The following is a 17,953-nucleotide window of genomic DNA, read 5'->3' as shown; positions in this document are numbered from 1 at the left end:
CTGCTTGTGCAAGATTCTCATGGTTCAAACTGTTGAAGGCAAGAGGCAAAGCTGGGGCAAAAATACCAGATCCCAGCACTGTATTTTGCACAAGAATGATGTTGGGCCGGAGGGATGCTAGGGTGAAGCAAGCATCAAGAAGCCTCCTGGCATGATCTGCTCACCTTTAATGTCCCGGTGGACAATCATATTGCTGTGTAAGTAGAAGACTCCCTGCAGGATCTGCCTGGTGTACTTCCGAGTGACGTTCTCAGTCAGAGCACCGTATGCTTTGAGCTGGTCCTTTATGGAGCCCTGCACAAGGAAACAACACGCAGCAGCCATGAAGTCCAGCAGAGCCAGGTGCATCAAGTCACAGGGACTTTTTGAAATTGCCTCACCGCTACATTTCTCAGCTTGAAAAAAACACTCAGCTGTAGAAACATTAAGATAAAAATTCACAACGTGCTGAACACAGCTAAGATTTGTCCTCAGTGTCCCACATTCCAATGGAAAAAGTGGTAGGGCCTCTGATGGCCAAGAGTGCTACTCTCTGCCAACACAAAGCACAGATCTTTTCCTCCCTCTAGTGGCTAGACTCCACCAATAGCTCATGGAGAAGGACAACCTCAGGGCCAAGTCTCCTGCGAAGCCTTTCTCTGGCTCCTTACAGCAAAGATCACTGGAGCACTGCTGTAAGGAGGGCAGCCTCATGGGAAACACGATCAGACAATGTGCACCCTGCCTCGAGTTTCTGATCTAGGCATGCAGGCTCTTACTGGTTTGATTTTATTGATGAAAAAGGGAAAGAAGCATGGGTGCAGACATCCATCCTCCCCAGGAGATCCTCCCCTTGGTTTTAGCTGTATTTGCTGTTGACTTAAAATGGATATTTCTCACTGTGTCACAATTGGAGCAAATTTGGGGTTCAGTACCAGAGGTTGCACCTAAATCCACCTCCAGCATTCAGGCTGAGCAGAAAGTGCAAAGGGAAACTCATCCTCACTTCTACCTGTCCTGCAGCACAGTTGATCCAAGGCTGCCAAAGTCTTCCTCTTGTGGGAACAGCAGGATGCTGTGCTCCACGTCACTCAGACTGTCTCGGCTCTTCAACATTCACCCATCTCTGCTGTTGCTCTGCCCAGCTACTATTCTGGTTTTCTGTGGAGGCTGGCTGCAATCCTGTGGATGGGCCTCTAATATCCCTTTCATAGCACTGCTGAAGTGATGCTGTGAAATTACCCCTTCCTGCACTCTACAGAGCACAACACAAAATACAGTCAGCTACCTAACAGCAGTGACTGTAAGAATGCCAGGTTAACAGTGCATTAAAGCTTCACCTCCTAAAGATTTTACCAAGGTAGCTGTGTATCATCAGAAACCCAGCCAGAAACAGAGCTGCTGACCTGCAAGGTTTGGGAACTCAATCTATTTCCACTGCCGTTGGAAAGCAAAGCCCTGAGCTGCTTTTGTGAAATAAGTCGTCACTGTGGCACTAAAGTCAATCTGTATTTGGTCAGAGCTCTGGTTTATCACAAAAAAAACAAACATTCAACTTCCAGCCTTGCTGGACACTGCCCCAGCATCCAGTGTTGGTTTCCTGGCTGCTAACAAACACCAGCATGTGCAGAATAAGCAGCAAGGGTACTGCTGAAGCTCTGGAGCTTTACTCTTCCGGGTCCAAGCCTCATTTTAAGGCCTGAAAGTGAGACACCAGCCCCTATGGAGAGACAGGGGACGGCTCTTGGAAGGTGCTCAAACACATGGACATCCACGCGATCGCTCGTGTTCAAGATGTGCTAGGAGGGCTTCTAGCACATTTACAAACTACCAAAATCCTTTGTGACCAGATGACTTCATAGTTCCTTCTGACCTTACAAACAAGGCCTGTATAAACAAGGGTTTATTCTCCCACAGTCTGGAGAATGAATCCAGCTGGACAGGCAGGACTGCGGAGAGCAGATACTCCAGCAGTGTAAACAGTAACACTGGTTTATACCAGCCAATGGCTTTGTCTGCATGGCTGATGTAACTTGCATGCTTGCAAACAGAGATGTTCAACTCATCTGCATGCATTCTAGAGCCCATGCTCAGATTCCCTCAAAGATTCCTAATCTTCCATTTCCCTATGGCTGTTTAATCCAACGTCAGCAAAAACACAAATGTAATCCACTCCTGCTCAGCTGGATAATGCTACCAACACAAGGTTCTGTTCTGAACAGGAGAAGACTTGCAAGCAAATAACACTGTTTATAACACACACGTGCTGAAAGCCATAAATAATTGGTGACAGCTGTGGGTGGACAGTGTACTAATAACTTGTCCTGCAGGGATTTGTAATAAATGCTTAAGGATGGGCTCAGGCCAGTGTTTGGAACCAGATCTGGAGCACATCCCACATTCACCAAGATCAGATTCCAGACTGTGAACACACCCAGCTCCAGGACTCAAACCTAAGACCTGCCTTTGGGGTTTTAGATTTGGCCCATCACAAGTTGAGGGTCTTGACCACGATGTCTGACTCGATCTACGCTTTGTCAAGCCCTAGGGATGCTGAGATGCACTGTTTTGGTTTGCTGTTTGCTTTATCAGCTATAGTAGCGCATCTCAGCCGTCAAATTTAACTCCAGATCCAAATGTCACCCAACTCAAGGCAGTCCAGATCTGTTCTCCATAGCTCAGGACAATCTTTAGCACTGCACTCACCCCTGGCATGTATTCAACAAAGATCGACAGCTTCCTCTCCTCTGGATCCCGCAGACACCCGTAGTACTGCACTATCCTGTCATGACGGAGCGTCTTCAGCAGCTGAATCTCACACTCCAAGGCATTCACCTCCTGCAACAAAACAGACAGGCTCCATGGGGAAAGGGAATGGGTACACACACCTGTCAGCAACAGGAGCATTACCCAAACGTTGCTCAGAACTCAACACTTTTCATGGCACATATGAAGCTTCCTAATCAGGCAACAGCCATTTAAGGCTCAGAAACGAGTGTTGCTCTGAGGAACCGGCAGAGAGATGGATGGGAGACACAAGCACATGGCTCTGAGAGAGGTGGATTCATTTAACTGCTCTCAAGGAGATTTTTGTGGGAAGGTGTGAACAAAGCCAGCAACAAAGCTAATACAGCACCCCAGGTGGGAAGAAGGTGAGTGGAGCAAAAAGGCTGAAACAAAGCAGGCAGATCTCTGAGAGATGGCATCTGGGATAGCAAGCCAACGTGACCAAGAAACAGGGAGGCAGACAAAGTGACTGGCACCACATGCTATCAGGGATCACACCAAAGACAGCAAACCCAACACAGTGTGCACACATTGCCTTCTGTCAGTGTCACAGACTCCTCTGCCACCTCTACCTCCATCCTCCAGCCACAATCCTGCAACATGCTACAAAACACAGTGCTGCCCTCATACTCACCTTACTTGTCTCCTGACTGTCAGGATCAAATGGCACTTGCTTCACCGACAGCTCACGACCAGTGTCAGCATCATAGCAGAGATAAACTTCCCCAAAAGCTCCTCTTCCAAGCAGTTTCCCCAGCCTCCAGTTCACAGGTGCCTGCAGGGCTAGAGCAGAGAGGAGAGGAATGAGAAAAGAGCACAGCAGGGAGACTTCAGCATCAGGGTCCATTTATCAGGTCTGCAATGTTCTCAACAGGGCAGCTGTACCATCAACTTGTCCTGGAGGACAGCAAGCCATCCATTCCCAGGGGCACTGAGACCAATCAGTTTTAATCACATTGATCCTGCAACACCAGCAGTGCCTGCAACATTTTTGGGTGCTGCGAGCAAAGGAAGACAAGGAAGGGGTGGCCTCCAGAGCCATTTGTTCCCATATCCCAAATCTGCTGGACGATTCTGCTGTACGAACAGAGTAAGAGTGAAATGCACAAGCAGTTTTCTGCAACTTGGCCAGCTATGAAATCCAGCTGATCCTGCAGGCACTCTACTCCAGGCAAAGGTAAGGTACAGTGATGAAGACTTCATCTTCCCCACTGAAAAGCAAGGCAGTGCAACGTGCCTCTTGCTGAGGATGGCGTAAGAGTGCATTCATAGAATCACAGAATCATGGAATGGCCTGGGTTGAAAAGGACCACAATGCTCATCTGGTTTCAACCCCCTGCTATGTGCAGGGCTGCCAGCCAGCACACCAGGCTGCCCAGAGCCACATCCAGCCTGGTTAACCTCAACAGGGTTAGCTCAGCTGATGCCTGGTAACTCAGTAGGTCTCAATTTGTGTTGAGACTGAAATGTACTGAGACAGTAGAAGCTTTGGTTCACTTACAGTTCCGAGCTTTGGTAGGGGAGGTGCTAAAGACCTGCAGACCCTTTTCACAATTGTTCCACCATTTAGGCCTGTACTCATCGTACTGCAAAGTGCTGAGCTTGCTGTCCCCAGTAAAGCTCTTGGTCCGGCTGGAAGGGACAAGCTGGAAAAGGTTTTCCTGCGGGAAGTAACTCCTGGGGAAAGTCCTCCGGCCTGCAGGAGAAAAGAGGGAGAGTTATGGCAAAAATCTTCACACCAGCATGGATCTGTCTACTGCCATCTCCTCACATTGCTGCTCATATGATGCACCTCTTCAAACTAAACAAGACCAGTTTAATGAAACTGAAGCGAAGCCCTGTGAACACTTCTAATTCAATTTAAGAGCTGTTATCAGCAGCCAGGATTGCATATAACACAGAATGTTTCCAGAGAGGTTTGCAACAGTTTAAATACGTAAGGTTTTGTTAGTTCTTCATCACAATTAAACTCTGATTGGGCAGAGATTTACGCTTCAAATTATCCCAGGCATCCCCTAAGACCACAAGACAAATGGCCACACAAGTGGATCTTGTGATGACTGCTTGCACAAGGATAGCTTTAATGGTTTTTAATGGATTTTGGTGTTTTGTTTTTTTTTTTCCATGGGAATTTGATCTGTATTCAGTTTTGTTTCCCACCACTTGCAGTCTCACACAATGAAAGGAGGGGCAGCAGAGAGGTGATGGAGTGGATCCCAAAGCTCAGAGCTCATCAGCTTCAAACAGCCACGAGCAGACACTGCTACCCTGCATTTGCCAGGAGAAACCCTATCAAAAGTAACAAAGCAGCATCCTCAAAAGCAATCAATTTAGGGGAACAGAAAGGGTGGTATCGCCAGCAACAAGAAAAGCTGTTCACCTATGTGGCTAAGTTAAAACACCAGGCATAAGCACAAGAGATGCTGAGCACTGACACTGTAGACACTCAGTGCTTCCTAAGAACATACCACAAGCTCTTCACCTTTTAGAATACACAAACAAATCCTAAATTACTCTGTTCTCCTTCTTCTCCCTCCTAAATCTCTCCACCCCCAGGCACTGGTACAAGCATCCTGCACTTCCCATCCCTACTGAGATCCTGGTCTGAGCACCTCTCTCTCCAGCCCTCCATCATTTTCTTACCATCGCTGTAGTCCTTGCGACTTTGGGAGAGGTGGTATTGCCTCGGGAAGGTCCCCCCCTTCCCAAACCTCTCACAGATTGGGATGTCAAAATCTGGCAGGAGGAAAGAACAGATGTTTCTTAGATCAGCTCACACCAAATGCCCGGAGTGTTTCTTAAAGGAAAGTGTTTGGATCTTCATGCTGAACTGTGGGGATACACAAGGTAACAAAACGTCTATTTGCAGAGCCAGGAGTTCCCCATGGCTCGCTGAGATCTGACCACAGTCACATAGTGTGAGTGGAAAATAAGGGCCAGACACCCCACTCCTGGTCCCCATAAAGGAACCGAGGTTAACCACTGACTTTATGGACTCTGGCCCACACTGTTCAAATACAAGGCAGGGGATTAACACAAAACATGTCTGGTTTCCAAGACAGAGTGTTAAACGTCTTATTTTGCACATGGAAAACATAAAAATGAGCATGGAAACAGAACTTCCAGACAGGGTCAGACCCAACACCAAAATCTCTGCTCTGTATCAGCTGCTTATAGAGAAATGCAGGTATCTAGCATTCGGGCAGGTATCTCTGCCTGGTATTTCTTCCCAGATGTGACTCAAAGATGGAGATCAATTTGTACCCTCCAAGCTTTCTTCCTTACTGGGCCTTCAGTACATATAGAAAGTAAAACAGCATGGCCGTACAGATTAGACACGAGACCATAAGAGGTGGATAGACACACAAGATAAGAATGTATTTTTTAATTTTAATTAAATAAAAGCATCACGGGAAGCCACTGCTGGTAGCACTGAATAACTTGAGATGAAAATATCTGTCATTTCCCCCATCTTTCACCTCCTGTTTTTCCTCCATCCGACTGGAATGACACAACCCGTGCTGATGGTTTGTTTGTCTTAGCCTGGGGCCAGCAGCCGCTCCTGGGAGAGCAGGCCTGGCCTCGGCCTCCTGCAGCATTATTTCCCCATGACAGCAGCACATAATGGCTGAAATATGGTCAGCAAGAAGAGCAGCAAGGACGGGTCAAGAGGTTCTCAGCGAGCCACATGTGAGCAACAACGCCGAGTGACATCTCAAAGCACAGTGCCTCCCACACCACTGGGGTGTATTAAACTTTGGCGATGCAGACAGACTGCTTCATCTCTACAGCTCAGCCTCAAAATGCTGCCCCTGGCCAGCAGTGTGTGACCGTGCTGAGGCTGGCTGCCATTTGTTCATTTGAAATGGTGAAAGCCATGACAATGTCACAGTTTCCATGACTTAACCAGGTGGATGTTTGCTGGGGATTAAGCAGTAATCCATGATCCTTGCAAGTTACCCAATGTAGTGTTACAGATTCTGCCTCTTATGAATCCAAGTGGAAGAGCTATGACTCCCAAGAGGGTCTGGGCCCTGGTTTGCTGTGTATTAAGTAAGTATCCTGATTTCAGAAACAAAACGTGATGCCACATGGCTATTTCCAGCTCCTCAGCACCTCACAGCTGTCTCCAAAACCAAGAGCAAGACCCACCCAGCACCTTCCTCCAACACAGAGCTCATCTTTGGTCTTGCAACAGCTTTATTTCCTTACATCTACTGATTTCAGGGGCTTGAGTACACAGTTTAAACAGCTGTTGCTGTAAATTGATTATGAACGAGACCTGAAGGTCCTTCAGTGCTACCACTACTGCAGAGCCAACAAGAGTTAACGATGGCAAGGAGAACCCTGTCTGTGTCTGATGCTCTGGGTCTTCTGGGTCTTTGACAAAACATTCGTGTGACCACTGCTGGGTCATTTCTGAAGTGTAACCTAAGCAGCAGAGATGATTTGCTTGATTGTTTTTAGTTACTTTTTGTGCAGTAGCATCTCTCTTTCTTAACTACTGGCTTCCAACAAACCCAAACCTCCAACCACACTTACCCATGCAATCAAGACCGTCTTTGGGATGACTCTTCCTTCCAGGAACAGGGGTTTGTGTAAAGGGAGGGCTGCATGGGGAAAAAAATACATATGTTCTATTGTATCAGAAAGGCTGTGAAATTAGTTAAGGAGTGATTATATGCAGAAAGCCCAGACTACACAGTAAGGTGCACTGATGACTGGTCAGCCCTGCCCACCAAACTGAGTTCTCACCCTCAGTCTCCACAAGACTGAAGGCTTTTTCTAACACCTACACACCAGATGGCACAGAAGGAAAGCTGCACATTCCTCTTGCCTCGCTGTGAACACACTCATTTGTGTGAACACTGCTTATTTGCTGTGGATGAGTGGTTTTCCACAGTGTTTGATTCATGCATGTCTCCTCTTTTCTGTACCATCATCATACCCAAATTCCTCATGCAAGCAAGTCTGCACTACCACTGTGCACACACATTCTCTGAGCGCACCAGGAGGGAGGGAGCAGGCTCATTGATCCCAGGTAAGTTCTTCAAATATGTTAAGCAAATGATATTGGGAAAACACTGCATAAGGATGGAATGGAGAAGGCACTGGGCAACCTGATCTACTGCTTGATTTAGTGGTTGGCAACCCTGCCCGTGGTTGGAATGATTATCTTTGAGGTCCCTTCCAACCCAAGCCATTCTATGACTCTATGATATGATCATCTTGACTTCATTCCAGATTCTGTGAGGGTCAGGGAATTGACCTGGACAGGCAGCTTTTCCACTCTGCCTTCTTTCCTCTTAATAAATGGACATAGTAATAGAAACTGAAATCTATCCGTGCCAAATCTGATTGCAGCAGCTTTGCTGCAAGAAGGAGGCATTAACTGTGTTCTCTCTTAGCATCAGACTGGTCTCCATGCCTGGTGACTAGCTCTGCCCTCTGGAGGCTAATGCCATCTCACACAGTTAGCAGCAAGGACTCAGCTATGCTTTTTCCAGAATCACAGCACATCCTGAGCTGGAAGGAACCCAAAAGGATCATCAAGCTTACCTCCTGATTCCAAACAAGGCAACGTGTGCTAAATATTCACGCTTACTCCTTTTCCTACCTTTGAAGAATACAGCCCTCCTCATGCCCTTTCCAGCTCTCCAGACCCAATGACTGAACACAGCTATGCACACATGACTCTCTTGCCAACATGCCTAATGCTCTTCTCTCAGTTCACAAAAAAGGCATTACAACCAAGCTGTGCTTCTGTTGTTCTGCAGCAAAGTCTATGCAAAAAGCAAAGCTGGGGCATAGAGACTGAGAACACAAAGAAATCAGATTTGATGCATCTGTAACAATGAGCAAATACATCAGAGGAAAATATTAAAAGCCACAAAAAGGAAATGGACCTTAATGCTGAGACACATCCAAAGTGCACAGTCATAAACCCAAAGCACGCCACACAATCAAATCAACACAACGCAGACCTGCTGGAACACAGCCTTGGTGCTGCATGGCAAAAGCAATGGAAAAAAAAAAAAAGGAGGAAAATACAATAAAAAAAAAAGAAAACCTTTGATATGGATTAAAAAAAATAAATGTATTGCTTCCCAAAAGGACACTGTGTCTTATATACAGCCTGCCATGCACAGCCGCAAATGTAGAGTCGCTGTGCACGTGTGAGCTTGGACCAGCCACGCTAAGTATTGAACTGCCGCCTGTCTCAGTACAATGTGTCCCAGTTGCTTCCTGCAGAGAAGCTAAACTTAGCCACTGCTCGTCTGGTGTCCTCAGCGCCTTGACTGACATATCTGTGGCTGCTGGCAGCACCCAGGGGCTGCCAAATGTATGAGCAGTCAATGGAGAGCAGACAGCATGCCCAGAGACGGGCAGAGAGAGGATAAGGCAGTGTTGACCCAGTGACTGCAGAAAGACAGAGGGGTGAAAGAGGGGTCTGGCTGAGGCACAAAGAGGCAGGCTGTCTGCAAATCCCCAGCTACTCTGTCCAGCTAAGATTACTGCAGTTTAAATCATAATGAAGCACCCGTGAGCATGGTGGTATGCAACTCACCTGTCCACAGACCTGTCCAGAGACTGGCAGCTCCCAGACATCGACCCATCGGGGCTGATGAAAGCTTCAAGCATCTGATGAGAAAGGAAAGGGAAAACCAGTAAAGTAACAGATGAGAATACAACTCTTCAAGTTCCACTACTAATAAACATCCGCTGTTTCTCCACTGAAGCCAGCTGATTTTCACCATCTGATCCTGGTCCCATAAGACAAGACATGCAGACTAACAAGCTTTCTTTGCACAAGAAGTTCATCTATGAAGATGTTTCCCTTGGATTATTATTATCATCAATTGCATTTGACAGAATGATAGAATCGCTTGAGTTGGAAGGGACCCTGAAAGGCCCCAAAGACCCTCCAAGTCCCCTGCAATGAACAGGGATGCCTGTAGCTCCATCAGGTGTTCAGAGCCCCATCCAGCCTGACCTTGAGTGTCTCCAGGGATGGGGCACCACCACGTCTCTGGGCAACCTGTGCCAGTGCCTCACCGCCCTTATAATAAAAACCTTTTCCTTTTATCAGGCTAAATCTCCCCTCCTCTAGTTTGAAACCATTGCTCCTTGTTCTACTTGCTAGCAGGGAAGCTGAGGTAGAGCTAATAGGCACCCTGATGTTCTAAGCATGTTGAGAAATCAATGAGAGCCAAAGTGCTCAAAGTATTCATAAGGAAAAAAATGAAATCAGGACACAAACAGTGTGCCCAAGGCCAAGTGGATGTTTTGCGCACAGCCAAGACTGTGGCCATGGACTCCTGCCTCCCTCTGGCACACGACACCAGCCTCCACCTCCAGTGATAAGCAAAGCATCATTAGGGCTGTTGGCTGGAGGAACCGGCTTGGCTCTCACTAGCTCAGTGAGTCAAAAGCTACATTTGTGTTGCTTCCTGGATGAGACATTGTACTGGACGGGATTATTTATAGCTGGCTAATAACAATAGAGGTTTTGTGTTGAGTGGTAAACCTAAGGGCTACGAGCACTTCCACGCAGAGCCAGCCTAGGGTCCAGCTTGCTGCCGGGAAAGCAGAGCAGAGGATGGCTGAGCACCACGTGGAGTTATCCCTTCCTGGCTCCCGAATCCAGCCACTCCTCCTTCCCCATGTACAGGACAGCCTCTCCATTTCCATGTGCTGTTTCTGTGCTACACCTCCTTGAGCGGTTGTCATAACAGCTCTTATTGTTTTGGCAGTCCCAATTGGAAAGTCTGATTTTCCTCTGCTTCCCAAGATCTTACTCCAAAGCCTCATACTTCGAAGCACAGCAGCCAAAGAGGAGCAAGGTCCCTGCTTAGCCCCCATCCCATCTCTGCCAACCACGCCAGCTCTCTCCCAGCAGAGATGCTGAGTGATGACGCAGACTCAGCATTCTTTAAAAGCCTGGCAACAGAACTAGAAATCTGAGCACAGGCTGCCTTTGGAGGTAGTGGAGTCACTGTCCCTGAAGGTGTTCCAGAACTGTGGAGATGTGGCACTGAGGGACGTGGTCAGTGGGCACGGTGTGGTGTGTCAATGGTTGGATTAGGTGATCTTTGAGGTCTTTTCCAACCTTAATGACTCTATGATTCTATGTAGACCTCAGTTACATCACCTGCAGAGAGGCGCCCCCAAAAGGCAGGAAGCATCTCCTTGCAAGTGGTTTTACAGCAGGTATGTTTCAAAGCTGCACTCCGAGAACATTCTGAGGGCAATCCACAGGAAAAACTACGGCTGTTCAATGAGGAGAGAAATGAAGGAAAGAAACAAGTTCTTTTTCCTGCCTTTAATTTGTCAGTGCACACATCCATCCACCTCTCGGAAAAGACAGTGGGCCACCCATGGCGCGATGCTGGGGGAGCATCTGGGAACCTTCATCAGGAGCAGAGCTGATGGAGCACCATTAACAATCAACACAACTGTGCTGACTTACACCCCAGGGGGTTCAAGCAGGCCCTCCTCCTGCACATGCACACTTTGTCTTAATCCTCCTAAATGTGTTTGGAAGTCATGTGGAAGCAATAGAAAGCCAGCTTTTGGCTGCAAGCAGCACGAGATACATCTGCACTCCGACGCTGCCAAGGCTCACCCGGAGTGACTTCTCATTTTATTAATGGCTGTAGAATAAACTGTCGAAAACACAGCTTTGCCATGGAAACACTGGCACCACCCACACTCAAGAACAGAGCCAGCGAGTGCTCCTTGAATGCAGGAGGCACACATTCCCCCAGGGAAGAACTTGAGAGATGTCACAGCAGCCCACTGAAGTGAGCAACCCTGCTCAGTGCCTTCCTCAAGTCCCTCCAGATCCCTCTTGCGAGTTGATGCTCACTTTCCAAGAGCACTGCAAAACTGAACCTTGCAACCAGATAGCCCACAGAGTGCAGGATGCCACTCATCCTAAGTTCTTTGGAGCTACAGCTTGAGCAGAGATGCAAACGGAGAGGGAGGTACATGCTCTTCCTGGTCAGTGACCACTCTAAGTTCACCCCTTTATGGAGGGAACTGATTTGAGACAGTGGTTCTGCTCATCACTCTGCATTAAATCTAGCAACTCTTTTATTACCGAGGGATTGAGACGTACAAACTGCTTAATAAGGGAAAAGAAAAAAAAAAAACAACAAACGGGGGGAGGAGAGAGACAAAAAAAGTACACAGAGACACTTCAGACAGAGCCAAGGACTGTAGCCAGAGCTCAGGCAGAAACAGCACATGGGAAGCAGTGAGAGCTGCTGACATCCCCAGGCTGTTGCAATCGCGGGCAATCATTTGCTTGGCACACTCCCTTGTCATCCCAGGATCCGGGAAGGCCGTGGCCATGAGGGCCTGGCAGCTGGTGTGCATGTGTGCTACCTGGAGAGTCAGAGCGTGCTGCAGTCATCGCCACAGCTAGCTTGCAGGGTTCCTAGAAATCACGTTTCTGGAGCATGTTAAGCCCAGAGGAAAAATCTGTCCTGAGGGCCACAGGCAATTTAGAAGCAAGAACGACGCTCGCGGTGCAGAATGCAGCATGCCCACTTCAACCCACATGCATTTAACCCATGAGCCCCACTTACATTTTGATCCATGGTCTCGGGGATGAACTCGCCCTCGCTGTTGATGCTGGTGTAGGAGCCCTGGCGAGCGATCTGCTGCTGCTCCTCAGGAACACTCCCTGGGGGTGGAGAGCTCCGGCCAGTGTGCAGAGAGCCTAGGAGATGGGGAAGTCATTGATCAACAAGACAAGGACTCACTGCATTGAAGTCCTGCCAGAGACCGTGGTCACAGACCTGACTGAGCTGTAGATGTCCCCGTTCACAGCAGGGGAGCTGAAGGTCTCTTTGAACTCAAACAACTGTGTTATTCTATGATCTTCCAGAGGTGCTGCTGAGTTTGAACTTTTTGGAAGAGAATGGAAGAACTAGAGAGCCAATACTGTTCATGAGCACCTACAAAGCTTTTGTATCCGGGACAGTTGCTTTCTGCAAAGCCACACAACACCCAGCAGACTTCAGCTTTCAGCCTACCCTGGCTCCTAAGAGCTGTGCCCTGTGTCTGGATACTTTGTCAATACCAGAAAGTAAAAAAGCTCCTAGAGCTCTGTTGTTGTGCAGTCAAGCCAAACCCCAATCCCACCTCTCATCTTTGACCTCATGACATTTCCTCCCTGGAAATGCTGTCTCGTTCAGCAAAGTGGGAAACAAGCCTGGCTGCTCATCTTGAGTGAACTCTGTGTAACGTCACTCAAACGTTTCATATAGATGGAAAACAATTTACAACCAAATATCCATCTTCTCTCCCTAAGAATAAGGAAAAACAGCACTCAAAGAGCCAAAGGGAGAGGAAAGACTCATGGGGTTGGCCCTCCTGCCACATGGGTTACCTCCCCTGCCTGCATCCCTGGAGGCTCCAAATCCACCCAAACCGATTCCTTCAGCCTTTGCAGGACATAGGAAGCGCTGCCCTTGCTTAACCCAGATGCACAGGCTTGGCTTTGCTTGTCTTTCTGCAGTCCCCTCTCAATCTGCAATCACTTCAGTGTGAGGAATTGCTGATGGAGATCTGCACTGCTCTGTGCTGGAGCTTTAACTGGGTCTGCATTGTGCAATAGGACCTTTCACACAAAAACTAGTTTTTCAACAGGCTTCTAAAAAGCACGTGTCCTGCCCCACAGTTCTTACCCCCCTCTGCAGCACTCCTGCAAACTTTTTGGTTCATCACTACCATTTGGTAATGAGGTGTCCATGCTGAGCTCCATACTGCAAGGGAAAGGTATGGGAAAGGGGTCTATTCTGTAATGACAAGTCAATGCAACACTTCCACCTCTGCTGCTGCTCTTCTGCAGCACAGTTACTGTGCCAGATTGATCTCTGGCATAAATCCATCACCGTGATCAACACCACAGACCTCTCACTTAAGCCAATGCGCATCAGGAGCTGCTAACATCAACAGCATCACTCCAATATAAAAGACCATTCAATCAGGCTTGCTGGATTTACACCAAACACAGAGATATCTGTCCTACAGTACATCTCCCTCCAGGCTCCTCGCTCAAGTTTTAAAAATAAAGGCCTTTGAGATGCTTTTTTTCTCCTTCCTATTTTCTCCTTTGCAGATTTCCTGCAGGATAAGAGCACAGCGAATCAAAGTCCAACTGAAGTAAGGCCAAGATCAAGGAGGGAGAATCTCCTGAGCGCTGCAATGCACATAATGAGCTGGCTTTCCACCAGCCCAAAAAAACAAAACCAGTTGGGAAGCATGGCATCCTCCCCTTGAAGATAAATAAACAAATGCTTAACCATTAAGAGTTTGGGTACACTAGAGAAATCACTGTGTTATCATCTCATCTGTGCTGCATAAAGACATCGGGGGGCTCTTGCTCCAAAAAGCCTCTCACTGGTCTGACATGGTGTTACTGCTGTGCCTTAGCTCTGCTGAGCAACTCTACTCCTGCTGCTCCCAAGGTTGGGTCTGCTCGTGCATCCCTCCCTGCCACAACCCACCCACAGCCCAGGTCTTCGAGTCAGGGTCAACAAGGAGCTGAACACACTCTGTGTGACTTTGGACCCGGAGAGCTGAGTGACATTTACCACAAGTGTAAAGACTTGGCATGATCTCACATTAAGCTTTTGCCTGGAGTAACTGCTCCCAGTCATCAGGTCAGTTATGTTTGACCTTCCAGTGTCACATTTCCTGCTAAAACTGCAGAGGGGGTAGGACAGTAACCACTTCTCAGCAGGCAAGGAAGTTAGGCAAAATGCTCAGGCATTTGCATGCCTGGGAACTGCTGGATTGAAGCAGATCCCTTTCAGCCAAGCAGTTCAGGAAGAAAAGCTGCTCGAAGTATTTTCTGCTGTTTCACACCTCCAGGAGCACTGGTTGCTGAGCACTGGTGGTGCTGCTGGTGCACATCTCTGTGCATGCCTACCTGCCCAAGAGGAATGGGAGCACAGCTTCAGAGCCAAGAGCTGATTTCCCCTTTCAAAGCACATGGCAGCCCTGTCTGACCCCACTAATGACACCTCAGGCATTCTCAGCAGTGCCAGTGGGGTCAGAAACAGAAAGCAGTGGCTGGGGAGAGAAGACAACTCTGATCTTTAATGTGCAGGCTTAATTCATAGTAATTCAACATGATACATACTGGATGCATTAGATATTGCTGCTTTATCCACCTAGAGACAGAGAAAGGAATGGTCAGCCAAGCTCAGATGAGCCCAACACATCACAAATGGTCTTTGCCTTGAACTGATGCTCACAAAACATCAGCGGCATCAGGCAGAGAGAAAAGACCTCCTAGACTGTCCTCCTGGAGCCCATAGGATTACATGGCAGCTCCAGAGCCAGCAGGGAAGGGGTAAGCTCTGAGGCATTACTTGTAAGCCAGATGCTGGCCAGATCTTAGCAGCTCTATTCAGAATTCCTGAACTCAGAGAAACTCTGCAGATTGGCAGCAGCTGAGCATCTGACCTCAGTTACCCTTTGTAGCAAGGTGCTTTGCAGTGGGATTCCTGCTCCATGTTTCACACACTAATGTAAAGCCCTGTATTTGAGGTTAGAGCACAGCATGTCCCAGGCAGGGTGAACCAGGCCAGCATGGAGCCTTACAGTCACTGCTGGCATCTACTGTTTTTTTTTTCATGTTCCTTTCTGTTATTTTTATTTAAGAAGTGCCTTTCATGCTGTATGTGCAGAGTTCTTGGTGCTGCACGTACAAGCAGCTCCCCTGTGCCAGGCTTGGCTTCCTTCAGCCACCTTGTTCCCTGGCCTCACCCCTTCCCTGCCCTGGCAGATCCTTCCCAAAACTTCATCCATCACTGACCAGCATCAAGCAGTAGTCCTGATGGAGAAGAGAAGCCCCATAAAAGCAAGGGCCGGGCAGGGCTTGTTGACAGCTGCCTGTGCTCACAGCTGCAGTCACAGAGAGCCCAGCCCTGAATGATGTTGCCACAGAGCCAAATGAAGGACGTGACACCAAGATGTGTTGTTCTTCCAAGCCGTGGTGGGAACATGGGGCTCAGGACACAGTGGCACAATAAGCAGATAGAAACCTGCAGGAAATTCCTCACCAACAAGCTGTGGCTGACATGGGGAGGTGTGAGCACATCGATCAAATCTCCCTCCACTTCTTTTTAGTGGGATGCTTCCAAGTCTTCCTCCTCTCCATGCTGACCCTTTGAGGATGAATTCCTACATCTCAGCTTAAGGCAAACTTTAGGGTACATGTAACAAATTATAGGGAACGTTTTTCTAACTCACGTCAGGTAACTGACATGCTGCCCACAGGCACAGTCTCCTCTTCCTCTCAAAACAGGGAGGAGGTTCAACCACCATGATTTCCACCCATGCTAACCCAGCTGGTACCTGGGCACAGCTGGGAGGGCAGTTCAGGGCTGGTCAAGGACATCAGTTGCCAGCCAGTGCTCATGCCCTGGCCCCATGAGTTTAATGGCACAGGTACTGCCACCATGCTCATGTTTTTCAGTCACCCATCCAGCCCGTACACCACCAAAGCCTACTTCCCCTACAATACCCTTGTGCTGTTTTCTGCACTGCATTCCTTGCTGAGCATGACCCAAGCCATTCTATGATTCCATGTTCCCTGCCGTCAAATGCCCCAAAACGAAGAGAAAAAGGATGCCTTGCTCTACACCATCTCTTCCCAGAGGTCGTGGTTTGCCAGCATGGGAATAAAGAATCAAGCCTTTGGCAAATGTTTCCAATCAAGTGTTGATTCCAGAATGGAGCTCATGAATAATTGGTGGATAATGTTGTGAAAGCTGCCCTCAGATATCCAAAAATTCAGAACCCCAGTAGATTTTAAACCAAGTTTTCTGGCACTCAGCTGAACATTTTCAGATGCTGGTCACCATGAGACTGGAACATTTTCCTCTTCCAATAAAAAAAAACTGTGTGCATTGGGGGCGTTTCACTGAAAATGTTTATGAAAAAAATAATATTGACTTTGCATAAGGTTTTTTAGGGACAGGGAACGAAGATATTTTCTGTCCAGCTGAAGCAAAAATAGCCAAATATCTTCCACAGAACATCTACCCCCTTCTCATGTGCTTGTGCCAACGACATGCAGTTTTATGAGTTTTCACTGCTGCTATCATGGCAGAGTCAGCAGAAAACCATGAGCCATCTCAGAAACAGGAGAACGTGACCCTGAACCACCTTTTTCTACAACATCACTTTAAATCTCTTTTTAAACGCCGTCTTAAGAGAGAAGCTGAGATGAGTTAAGATCTTCTCTTGATAGCAGCTGCGCTGATGACAGCAGAAGCAAACACAAGGACATAGCTTGCAACTGCAAGAGAAGTTAATCCTACAGGAGCCTCAGTCTTTTAGGATGCCTTTTCACTACCCACTAAGCTCAGTGAAATCCCCTGTCCATGCTCACAACGTAGGCTCATCTCTGCCTGTCTAAAGCCAGATCTTCAGCTTTACACTCCACCTGGACAGCCACCCTCCCCCCTTTCAGCTCATTGAAGTTTCTGCCCAACTACTGGATAACCCATCTCTGATTCAAGTGGTCAAAAATGGAATCTGCAGGACTGCAAACAGCTCCTACAATGGGCTGCAGTAGCCTCATAGAGCCTGCATAGCTCCAGAGAGGTCTGGTGTGCTCCTACCATGCAGAGGGCTCGGTGCAAACCCTGCTCAAACTGACAGCAAGACATACAGTAAGAAGTAAACAGTAGGAAAAGACCAAAGCCTGCTGTATAAACCAGTGAGCCCAGGCTATAGATTCAATGATTCTATGATCCTAAGAATCAATCTTCTCACTAGCACAGCAATAAGCAGAATCAATTCTGCCCATTACGCCTGGTTCACACATCAGTGACAGCTCAACATTAACAGCCAAACAAGGGCCAAAACAGAAAGAGCACCAGAGATGTTTTGCCCAAGCAGTTTCTGCAGTGTCTCTGCTTTGCTATATAATTGTGCCTGCATTTCATTCAGAAGATTCTGGGCAAACTCTCAAGAGCCATGAAGGGTAGAAAATAGTACAACAGAAAGAGACATCCTTGGCACATCCCAACAACAGGACCAAAGAGAACTCTGGGTCAGGTAGCAGCCACATCTGGCTTCAGTAGGTTGTAATGTGGAGAACAATACCCCAAAAGGCTGCTTTTACCAATGCTGCATGAAGTATTGTTCTCTGTAAGAT

General features: G+C 47.8%; 1 protein-coding gene across 1 annotated transcript in view; it reads right to left on the bottom strand.

Annotated features, from left to right (window-relative positions):
- LOC306948513 (mitogen-activated protein kinase kinase kinase 3-like) overlaps positions 1–17,953 on the bottom strand; it is a gene marked incomplete at both ends in the record, with an annotated part of 67,049 nt that overhangs the window by 1,318 nt on the left and 47,778 nt on the right. The window contains 8 exons of the mRNA XM_079538152.1: positions 165–294; positions 2,686–2,817; positions 3,401–3,549; positions 4,268–4,462; positions 5,410–5,502; positions 7,309–7,376; positions 9,335–9,408; positions 12,360–12,493. Of these exons, the coding sequence (XP_079394278.1) occupies positions 165–294; positions 2,686–2,817; positions 3,401–3,549; positions 4,268–4,462; positions 5,410–5,502; positions 7,309–7,376; positions 9,335–9,408; positions 12,360–12,493 (975 nt within the window). The remainder of the gene's footprint in view (positions 1–164; positions 295–2,685; positions 2,818–3,400; positions 3,550–4,267; positions 4,463–5,409; positions 5,503–7,308; positions 7,377–9,334; positions 9,409–12,359; positions 12,494–17,953) is intronic.

This window comes from Tetrao urogallus (genome assembly GCF_951394365.1).
Source record: "Tetrao urogallus genome assembly, chromosome: 7".
NCBI lineage: Eukaryota > Metazoa > Chordata > Aves > Galliformes > Phasianidae > Tetrao > Tetrao urogallus.
This window is presented reverse-complemented; position numbering and strand designations above follow the sequence as displayed.